At 32.6% G+C, this 12328-nt stretch overlaps 1 protein-coding gene across 10 annotated transcripts in view; it reads right to left on the minus strand.

Moving 5' to 3' along the window:
• Positions 1–12328, minus strand: part of LOC134275370 (dipeptidyl peptidase 4-like) — a 48204-nt gene that overhangs the window by 23424 nt on the left and 12452 nt on the right. The window contains exon 1 of one of the 10 annotated variants that reach the window (XM_062757653.1): positions 9259–9979. The exons of 8 other annotated variants lie outside the window; for them this stretch is intronic. In XM_062757653.1, coding sequence (XP_062613637.1) covers positions 9259–9297 — 39 coding nt within the window. In that variant the 5' untranslated portion in view covers positions 9298–9979. Of the gene's footprint in view, positions 1–9258; positions 9980–12328 lie in introns of those variants that run through there. One more of the 10 variants, XM_062757655.1, reaches the window with a different exon arrangement.

The following is a 12328-nucleotide window of genomic DNA, read 5'->3' on the forward strand; positions in this document are numbered from 1 at the left end:
TGAGTCAGTGTCTATAAAGCCGGGCTGAAGCGTAGCTCAATACTTAAGAGAAGCCCTGTCTACTGGAGGGTCTTAATTGCAGAAAATCTTGGAGGAACCGTGGAAAGAATTGTCAATAATTCTCAGATCCTAACTGCCATGACACAAAACTTCTGTCACAGGCACATCGATTCTGACTTTGGTTGTTAATTATTTTTTGGCCATTTTGAGACATTGCCTCCGTGCATCATCTATCACATCTCCGCAGGGACTACAAGGAACTGATGCCGTGGGATCTCCTTTAGTTACTGTCAGATGCTTGCCCATTCCGGGATTTCTTTGGAAAAGACATTATAAATATTTTTTTTTACGTACAAAGGCTGCTCGCTATTTGTCATAATCGTTAACAATATGTATCATCATTCCAGCGAAGTGCTCGGAGCAAAAAATCCTTAATGCACGTTAATAGGAAAGTTCGGAGGCTACCACTTTGCTTCTTAAATTTCCCTATGCTAAAGACATCAACTCACTCAGGAAATTAGAAGAGAACATAATTTTCAATTATAAAAGAAGTTTTTTGGGGTTTAAAATGTTTTTCCAATCCTAAAAACAGGTTTCTGCAATGTTAAATGATAAAAGTAATTCCCATTGTGAAAATAGAGAGCATGGATGTTGCAGGTGTTGAAAAAATATTCTCTTTTGGGAAGTAATGGCATCATTACTATTGAGCTGAAGGCTCTGCTGATTTAGCCATGCACTTTTCAAAATATAAATAATTAGTAAAAAAAATTTCAATGTTTTTCAGTGGGTAAAAAATGAAGCAAAACTACCTCAGGACACAGTTTCCACAAATGTACACTAATGTATAAAATGGTGTGAATAATGATAATTTGAAGCTAGGCTATAATGTAGTAGTAATAGCTAATGTAGGGGAGGTGCATTGATTTTAATACAGACATTTCAGAAAAAGTTATATAAAGCAATTATTTTTCAACTATTTTCTAATATTATTTACTTTTGCCAATGTTTTGTCAATAATAACCATTACAGTAAAATTTCAGGGTTATTTAAACAATAAAATGCTTTCTTTGTTTGTTATTACTGGAATTAACAGAAGCAGCTGTGGCGCTTTTCTGCAATAGCTGCGACCGTTAATTCCAGTAATAACAAACAAAGAAAGACATTTTATTGTTTATATTTATATCTGTTTAAATAATCATTTAAAGAAGGATTAAAAAGTTTAATTATTGTATTAATGATAGGAACGTCTTTATACATTTCATTGATGGAACAGCCACTGATCAAGAAATCTGTACAGGCAACATGCCTAATGTAGTTTATGCAGTGATTAATGCAATGGGTTTTCTTAAGAAGTAAAGGAGAAAATATTCAGTGGATGTAAATATACCTTCATAACACCATATTATAGCACCTTCCAAACTATTTCTTTGTATCCTTTTGGACTACATGTACAGTACAGTAAAACTCATTTAGTTAAGTATGAACATGAAGTCTCTGATGAAACTGCAGCTCTACTGGTTTTCACTCAATTAACAAAAGTAGAGATAAATGTTCATTTGAAAATATCAATATTTTGCTACCAGAAGTTATAAATAAGCTCTGTGAAGTGTGCTGCTTATCTTCTGATACTACATTTAGTCCATTAGGGCATTGTAGAATAAATGGCTTAAAACCATTCTAATTATACTTATTATGGCACAAGTTCCAGTTATTACCTAACTAAGCACATTTACAATTCTGCCAAGTAAATGAGATCCCCAATAACCAACATTACTGGTTAATGCTGATGTCTCCCTGTCTTGCCTTCACGAATCAATGGAGAATCTTTCCTAAGACTCCCGACAGTCACAGGGAATTTCATATTAATTTCTATCAATATTACTCAGGGGACTAAAAATCTTCACTTCCTGTATAAAAGAACATCTTTTCTACAGTCCTACACCCACTTAAAAAAAAGATTCATGCACCTCAAGAACCAAAGTTAAAAAAGAAGTCTGTGAGCCAATGCTCACTAGTAATACCCCGCTCTGATGCAAATATTATAATGCTCGTATGTGAATATACACAAGCTGCATCTTAAAGAGAGACACAAAGATAAACAGGAAGTTGACATTGGATTCAAACAAAAATGAATCCCAACATATGGAATAATTAAATAGTGCTTAAATTTCAAGCATCTGCAATGTCTATGTTATATGTATGGTATCTTGCTTGGCTACATATAATTTACATTTAAATAATTCTATATAAATTGACTTCGACTCCAACATGTGTTGTAATACCCGCACCTCAGATCTCCACATTTTTTCCTTATTCAAAATAAGGAAAAAATGCGGACGGGAGTATTTGGACTAATTTTCCGCATTCATTCCAGATTTTCGTAGATTCAAATTTCCAATTTTCTCCGTATTCAAAATATGGAGAAAATGTGGATGCAGTATTTGGACTCTTTTTCCGTATTCTCTCCAGATTTCCGCATTTCCATATATACAAAATATGGAGGTATTTACTTGGTTGATAAAATGCGGAAATACGGAAATCTGAGAAAATACGGAGTTAATCACATGGTTATAAAATGGCTAATAAAACCGCTACATGATGCATACATACATAAATATTTACAAAACCATCAACAATGTGCAAAATTATATACAATTTATTAGGCCAAAAAAAATAATAGTCTTGTTTCCTGCTACCAGCCGAAAAAAAATAGGGTAGGTAGGTAGGAAAATTATTTTATTTTATTTTTTTATTTTATTTTTTTCCGACGGCATTTTTTGGATATGAACTGAATACATGATCAAATTAAACATATCACAAGTCACTCAGTATAATCTTTTACAATTAAATTTCATATCTTGATGCACAACAACTCAAGTGGTATTTTATAATATAAAGTACACTGTGTAGAAAGCTGTTTTAGTTTTCTCAGAATTTTTTTTTTCAGTTATGGAACATGAAGGTATTTGTCAAGTAGATAATCAAACAATCATTCCTTTAAAAACTCAGCAAAGGACCATATGTGTTACAGAAACCATGAACTTTGTTAGATTACACTGTATTTGATTTCTGAGCAGGTTAATTTTATCATTGTTAACTATTTGAAATCTAAAAAAAAAAAAAAACAAAGATGATGAATCTGAATACATGTAAATTTGTAATTTAAGTGAAATATTTTAGTGAACAGGAATTAAATCAAGAACAAATGTTAATTGAAATTTCTTTTTTAAAAAGTGGAAAATAGTATTTTGTTTACATTAAACAATATAGGACTATTGAAACAGAATGGGAATTAATTTTTTTAATAAAGTCCATGCAATGGGTATTTTACTGATATTAGTCCCACCTTTCATTTAATATATGTATGTATTTATTTCTTAAAAATTAGTGTTAGTTAGTTAAAATTGCAAGTTGTAAAAGTAATTATCCAGGAGTTAGACATGTACTTATGGTGATAATTACGTTTAAAGATTGACTAGACTAATTATGTTTTCCTTTACTTGCAATATTACCGTTTCCTGGTATTAGTGTAACCCCATATTTAATCATGGTGGTAAAAGTATCTACAAGAATCCTTCCATGTTTTCAACATTCATCACTACTTTTATGCTCTTTGCACTTGGAAGTATGACAATTTTATTTTATGTTAGCGATGTCGGCGACATTTATTTTATAATCGATGAGTAGCATCGAAGAGCTTCTAACAACTGACAATCGATCACTAGCAAAGATATCACTTAAAGTGGTAGTACTCGAAAAGGTTGTTATTACGCTTGTTTTTGTGTCCTTGTAGCGACACCGTTCCAAAATAACAGAGAGCACATGAGGGTGGCCTCTTCCCAATGGCCGCCGCCATTTTGTTTTGTATTTATAACATGGGAGCCAAAAACGGTGACAGAACGAATTCCGGAAATATTTCATTTTTTTTCCGAATCGAAAAAACTTTATCGGCCCCCAAAAATAGGGTCGGTCGGGTAGCAGGAAACAAGACTATTTTTTTTTTTGGCCTTATATCATTATGAGAAAAAAACATATAAATGAATGAACAAAATTACACATTATGTTCATGAGCAATGTATTGGATCTTATATCTTTGACAAACAAATAGGAGCATGTATAGAAAAAAAACTGGAACTCTTATTTAAGCCACAAGTTCATCATGGAAAAAATGTGGCATTTTTTAATATTCATATTAAATAAATGGAAATTTATTCATTCTATTTAAGCAAAAGTGGGAGTGAAATGTTCAACACTATTAGGTATTGGGGAAAAAATAACAATTGACATAGCATTGAATATTTACAAAACAAGAAAAAATTTTAGACACTTTTTATCAATCTGGATCACATTTGCCATTTTCTACCTGCATCCCTGACTCATATTTCTCACAATTCAATTTATATCTCAGGTCTGTGCTTTACACCCATCTGTCCAATAAAAATTTTCTTCAGACTTCTTTGTAATTTGTGTCTCTGCATGTTTAATTTCTTGCAGCAGCACTTGCGGTCGAATTGGCAAATCCTATCAATCAAAAAAAAGTACTTAAACTATAATGGTGCAATATTAATAAAATTTAAATTCATTGCTTTTATTCCTTTTAAAATCTTTTAATAAACACATTGAGTTTGGGTTCTTCAATTTAATATCAATTTGTTTAAAATATTATTTATAATAATGACAATCATAGTTGACTGTTTTTAATTAAACAAGCAATAAAAAAAGAAAAAAAAGAATATATATACCTCAAACATAACCATCCATGGACTAAGCCCTTATTCTTTTTCAGAAAATCTCCTCCTCATGCACAGACGCTACCAAAAAAAAATGTATGGTAAATCATTGCTAGAGATTACAGCCCATGGCTCCCCAAAATTAACACCTTTAATTGTGGTTAACCATAATAAAATTCTATGAGCTGATTGAAAGATTTGAATCATGGGCATATTGGCTGAAACGTACGTAGCCTGGTAAAGTCCTAGGCCTAGAGTATTTATTTTCATCATCACAGTGACACACATGTTAAAAAAAATATGACTGACCTACCGCATATGAAATACGTGTATCTGCATCTTTTGGTTGATACAGCAATACGACCTCAGGCTATCTGGTCAACAAACTTCTTCCTTTAGACAGAGCAGACGTTGCAACATGGAGGCCAAGGTTAAATTTTGGCGGTCTGTTGTTTAAATTAATTGATCACTGAGCCCGACTTTTTGAAACATTCTTCCGATCCCGATCAAATTGTACATTACATTCAGGAGAAACAGAGAACTGCTGTTAACTCCAAGACAGTTTTTATGCACCCAAATTTTTTCGGGGCGCATATTGTTTTTGTCCTGTCTGTCTGTTTAGCTGTATGTCTGTCTGTTTGTCTGTTGTCAACTTTAACCTTCGCCATAACTTTTGAACCGTGAGACTTAGAGACTTCATATTTGGTATGGATACTCCACTACAAAAACACTTTCAACTGACACCAAGGTCAATGACCTTGTGACCATGACTGTGACCTTTATGCTAAAAATAAACTTTCGCCAAACTTCTGAACCGTGAGAGATAGAGACTTCATATTTGGTATGCCTACTCCACTAATTAAGTGCTTTCAAATGACACATAAGACAATGACCTTGTGACCATGACTGTGACCTTTATGCTAAAAATAGCTTTTTGGAACTTTCGCCATAACTTCTGAACGGTGAGAGATAGAGACTTCATATTTGGTATGCATACTCCACTAATTAGGCACTTTCAACTGACACCAAGGTCAGTGACCTTGACTGTGACCTATGTGCTAAAAATAGCTTTTTTCGAACTTTCGCCATAATTTAAAACCGTGAGAGATAGAGACTTCATATTTGGTATGCATACTCCACTAATTAGGCACCTTCAGCTGACACCAAGATCAATGACCTTGTGACCTTGACTGTGACCTATGTACTAAATATAGCTTTTTTCGAATTTTCGCCATAACTTTTGAAACATAGATGATAGAGACTTAATATCTGGTATGCATACTACACTAATAAAGTGCTTTCAAATGACACCAAGAACAATGATTGTGTGACCTTGACTGAGACCCATTTGCTAAAAATTGCTTTTTAGAACTTAATGTTGCCGCCAGGTGCTACTGTGTCTCACAAACACATCTTGTTCTTGATGAAAAAATTCTAAGTCCAGAGCTCCGTATTTTTTCCGGATGAAAAATATTCTAAGTTAAGAGTTCAATATTTTTCCAGATGAAAAATAGACTAAGTCCAATTCTCCGTATTATTTCCGTTTATTTTCCGTATTATTTCCGTATATTTTCTGCTTTTCCGTATTGTTAATTTTCTCCGTATTTTTTTCCACATTTTTTCCATATTAAAATGAGGAAAAAATGCGGAATAATGCGGAAATCTGGAGATCTGAGGTGCGGGTACTTCATTTTATTATCGGAACTCTCTAGTCTCAAAATTATACAAATCAAATGTGCGCGGTCATATATCCGGATTGCTATGCAATGCCATGGTCAATAATACAGCATCTAGTTGCTGAGAAAACTAAAACGGAAATTTGGTATGGACTCACGGATAAACAGGAAGTTGACATTGCCATGGATTCATACCATGAAAAAATATTAATCCCAATTAGCATAGTAATATGGCTATGCCAAAACAAAGAGTGCTAAAATTTCAAGCATCTGCAAAGAGTATAGACCCTAAGAAAATTGTGATGAAAATATCTTATGGGCAGACAGACACACAGATACACAAGGGTAATAGAGTACATCCCCTCTTCTTCATATCACTCAAGGGTACCAAAAAAATGATTGGAGCTTTTCTTATAATAATAAAAAAACCATATGCCATATAACATTATAGGTTGATTATTAGATCATTTCATGGATGTTCAACATTGTAAAAACCAGCCAAGACCACACATGACCCTGAAGGTAAACAACACATTACGCATTTCGTGAACGTGTTTTGCACGCAGATATTTCTTGTCATGGACCAATTACCTGGTATTCATTTATGTAAACTATTTATATTGGAAGTTGCTTCGATTGCGCAAACTAATTGAATGGATTCCAAACTAAAGAATCGTGAACAAAAGATGTTGTGCATAAATATGGCACGCCAAATTCACAAAAATGAGATAAACCTAGTTTCACAATTGATAAACTAGGTTTATCGACTGTAAACTATAGTTTACAAACGTAAACTATAGTTAACGATTCGTTAAGTATAGTTAACGATTCGTTAAGTATAGTTTTCATCTGTAAAACTATATTTAACGGTTGTTAACTATAGTTTACGAATGATAATCTAAGTTTATCTGTCTGTAATAAGCGTTAACAATAGATTTTGTTGATAAACATAGATTCACGTTTGTAAACTATAGTTTACAATCGTAAACTATAGTTAAGAGTTGTTAATCATAGTTTCACAAATCGTGAAACTATATTTATCAGATCGTTAACTATAGTTAACGGTTTGTAAACTATAGTTTACAAATCGTGAAATTGTATTTATCAGATAATCTATGTTTTGCAATCGCAAATGATAGTTTTCGGTGTTAAGTATAGTTTACGGTTGTGAAACATAGATTATCGCGTTAACTATAGTTTGCAGATGTAAAATATAGATTAACTTGTTAACTATAGTTACAGTCCGTAAACTATAGTTTACAGTCGATAAACCTAGTTTCTCAATTGTGAAACTAGGTTTATCTCATTTTTGTGAATATGGCGTGCCATACATAAAAGTTGGTTTACAGTATTTAGTAGCTATAAATGTAGTAGCTGTCAAACTATAGCTCTCTTGAGAAAAAAATAACTCAAAAAAGTTCTATCCGATTGTTCTTCCTAGATCGAGAGCTACATTTATTCCTGGAACTTGGAATGTCTACACAAACACACCAAAAAAAAAACCCCTGCATTTTAATTTATTTGTTTACTTTTGTTCAGTTTAAATTTCGTAATTATAAGAATAACCATAATAAAATATGAAATACAAGAAAAATCACTATGCATCATCACTTTAAGTATTTTATCCATGCATAGAACATAAAAAAGGCAAACATTGTTTTCTACCATAAATTAATGAAACTTTTTAAATCTCATATTTTTAACAATTAAGATTTATAGTTCAAATGATCCAGACAGACTCTTTTCAGACTCTGAATACAAGGAGAATCTATATGCACCATTTGCAAATGTGCCTTTTTGTATTTCACACATAATGTTATATGTATTGATCCTAATTTATTGTGTGTCTCCATTTGAAACTGTATCCCCTAGTAAATCTGTGAGCTTAGTATGATGTGTTAGAACTGTATACTTGGTACAATAACCAGATTGTACCAGGTGTTGTATAGGGAACAGTATACAGCAAAACAAAATTTGTTTTCTGGATCAATAAGGCATTAATTGACTACATATGTCTATCTGTGAATATCATTTTTATAATATCTGATAAGGATGGGTGAAAAAATTCCTCAAAAAAGCATTTTAAAAAATTTATCACAATGCCTGCATGGATACACCCCCCCCCCCCCCCCCCCCAACGACACATCAGAAAATATACAATTTCACTGTGACCATGCAAACATTGTATCTGATATCCAATGTAAAGCCTTCATTTCTTCAATGTACAATGTATTATAGCACTCGATTTGCATTTAAATTTTTTTTATTTTCTATTGATTTCAAGTAATCCTTTTGTCACCACAGCAAGTTCCAAAGAATCATTAAAATTTGATCACGTTTGGGTGCTGCATCAATAATGTAATCTACTTCACAACAAGCAACCTGAATGGAATCCATTAAACTCATGTATACCCTTCCAATCAATAAAAAAAGTATAGATTTTCCTGACATATTCTTTCAAAAAAATTCAGAAACTGTATCAATATTAAAGGATGATTAAAAAAAAATGCCTTTAGGTAAAAGAATGAAATCTTGGTTTCATTTCAGATGGGAGCACATATGTATAGGCTATATGCGAAAAATTTGCAAAATTTCTTTTTTTTTCTAAAGGGAAAATTGTATGTTTTAAAACACTAGTTAGTTAATTTTTCCTTGAAATAAAAATACTGTATTTGTATTTAATTTTTACATAATCTGGCTTGACACCACACTGTATCTATTTTAACTGATTAAAAATAATATGAAGCAAAACATTGTTATAATCTAAAAACAAAATAAATTGAAGAAAAATTCAGTAAAAGAAAATCTATTTTGGGGGATTTATATAATACATGTAGGTTGTTAATTATTACCGTGTTGTAATCAGAAGCAGATGACTCGGCATCACTCATCTTGGTTACAGAACGCTACGTCTGCTAATCCCAATCAAAAACTGTGGAGGAAAAATCTACTTCCCACCTGCTCCCTGGCTCTCAGGTGTAACTAAGGTTTACTAATCAATTTTCTATGAAAAAGATTACAATGTGTCCCCTTGTGTCTTCTCACATTCGTTGATTAAATGATAAATACTAAACACATCTTCACAACTTAATTAATCCACTGTTGGAACATCATCCAGCATTCAAACTAAGTTCTCTCCCACTTTTTATCTCACAGGTATGCTAAGCTTGCAGCAAAGTTCATAACTTCAGATAATACATCTTTTCCAGAAACTTTTCAGATAATTCACTAAAAACTCTTTAATATTCCAATATTCTGACGTTTTTCCCCCTCTCTCCTATGTCTTTTGAGTGAACAGATACCTATAGTTTGGCTGTCCAGAGCCACATGATACAAGAGCTGTAGATAATACGTCTCAATCACGCATGGGGGAATTTAAACAGCAGCTACTTAGCCAGCCAAACAATATAGTAAACACTGGATAGACATTGGATACAGTGGCAGTCATGTCAGCCCAGCCCCTTAATTAGTCGCAATACACAAAAACACATGTCCAAAAATACCAGCCTCAGTGTCTATAGTGCCAGTACTAACATATATACTTTGTGTGTTACCCCCAGCTACACAACACAGTCTATATTGCATCAATACAGCATCAATAATCACCATTTGTCTACAAGTAATTTTAAGTGCAATATTAGAGTTGGTTAACCATGCAACTAAATATACATTTTCACCTTTAAAACATTGCTCTTGCCATACATCAATACCTTATTTAATGATGACCTACTAAATATACACGTGTACTTTACATTTGCTGATTTTTCTCTGAAATTCCAGTAGCTAGCAAACTATTGACGAATTTGAAGAAAAGAATATTGAGTATTTTCTATTGATTTTAGTAGTGCGGGTGTAACAGCAATTAAATACAACACCAGCATTATATCAATTTTGATGTTTGTGAGCTCGGAAAGTGAGAAAATTAGATTAGCAAAATGATAGATTCATTTATTAGCAAACAAGCACACGTACATCTTGTTCAATATTTAGTGCAAGGCCTCTATTATAATTTAGTAAAGAAATCCAGTGTTCAGACAAAGACTGTTTTGATATTTGAATTCATGCAGAATTATATCTGGGCACTCAATCAATAAGCGAAATCGACTTTAAACATTAAAGCCCTTGTTGCGGAAACAGACACTGAGACTAGCTTATACATTATTTTCCAGGGTTATCTCCCCTTAGAGAAAGTCAATTCATTCCCAATAATCATTTCTCTGGCACTGTATCAGCATAGTTACAAATTGATAATGGCTTTTTCCATATCACCAGTGATCTATATGATTCTTTTTCCCTCTCATCTCTTTCGTAATCCCCCTTATATTATCCAGAAATTCTTCATTTTGAGATTAAAATGATCCCCCCCCCACTTAAATTACTAAAAACATAATTACAGCATCTTTTTTTTTCTTTTTCACTAATCTGTAACTGAATCTATTTAAAAAATAATTTTGTAAATGACTTCTGGTGTAATGGAGTGATGGAAATTACTGCATAGTTTAAAAAAAATTAATTTTGAAATTCTTAAATAAAAACATATATATATTGAACTCTCACAATTCTGCAACCTACACACTTGAAATGTTTCTGCTAGTCTTCACCCACTGGCTTCTGTCATATCAACAACTGATATGGTTCATGAGGATGCCTTGATAGATATTGTATATATATAGCTACATGTAACAGCAATATACAGATGATCTACTGGATAATGGTATAGGTAATACACTGTAGGTATACATGAGGTGCCTGGTTTATATTGACCTGGATGGGTGTACAACTGATATCATCAAGATGAATTACATCATCAGTACAGTGGCTGGGACGGCATATACTGGGTAGATATCGAAAGTTATATCAATTTTACAATACAGCTGGATAAATTCAGTCAAATTCAGAGAGTATAATTACTGAATTTTAAAACAGTGATCCTTCAGATTTGAGTCACAGACCTTTAGATTGCTTTAGTACAATTCTCTGTTATCCTTGGACTTTCAGTATGGCGTGGATAGAAATTCGGGCAAATGTCAACAAGTTAGCAATGATCCAATGACAGTGCTTTGTACGGCAAAGAGATGGGGTGGGGCTTCAGTCGTCTCATCGTTGTCAACAATTTAAAGTTGCTATAGTTATCAATTTCTTAACCAAAGAGAATCTCGAGAATCTTTTCGCCATTTCAGAGGCATTAAATTAAAATTGGGCTCAATATTATGGTCCTAAACTTGACCAAACAAATTTCAATCCACACAATATTGACTTCAACATCACTAAATTGCATTAAAGAAGAATTTACACCCCTACCCCTTTAAGAAAAACACACCATAATTTGAAAAAATAAAATCTCTGAGTCGACACTATAGGAAATATAGGAACTTTCAAAGATGTTTATTAAATATTTTCTGACCCAGTTACTGGCTTACTGCTCATAAAAAAATTCAAGATTAAGTTTTTTTCTGTTTTCATTATTTTCTACATTTTAAGGATTGTGTTCCTTCATTTGAACATACTCTTCTATGAAGGTTTTATACTACCCTATAGGCCATGCAAGGCCATAATAGGTAAAAATAAGTAAGTACACTGTTAGTATGCTTTATGGCAATATTCTTTGAATTTGGTCCACAAGTTCTGGAGTAGAAGTTGAAGATGGATAGACACACAGCCAGACAAACACCGGGTGAACAGAAAATCTCACTTAAATCTGGTTCAGGTAAGCTAAAAAGTATAATTTTTTAGTTAAATCCTCCTTAAAGAAGAAAATTAAATAAAATTGTTTGATTGCCCTCTCCAGACTAACTGGCTAAAATGGCCCAACTCAAAACTTTTTTAAAGCAATTATTTCTTTTAAGTACTCCAGAAAAATAGAATTTAAAGAAATTAGCATTTTAATTGAAATTTTCCAAGAAAAAAAATTCTCACCTACCT

This window comes from Saccostrea cucullata, unplaced genomic scaffold (genome assembly GCF_032062105.1).
Source record: "Saccostrea cucullata isolate Sc308-1 unplaced genomic scaffold, CSIRO_AGI_Scuc_v1 ctg242, whole genome shotgun sequence".
In the NCBI taxonomy this organism is placed as follows: Eukaryota; Metazoa; Mollusca; class Bivalvia; order Ostreida; family Ostreidae; genus Saccostrea; species Saccostrea cuccullata.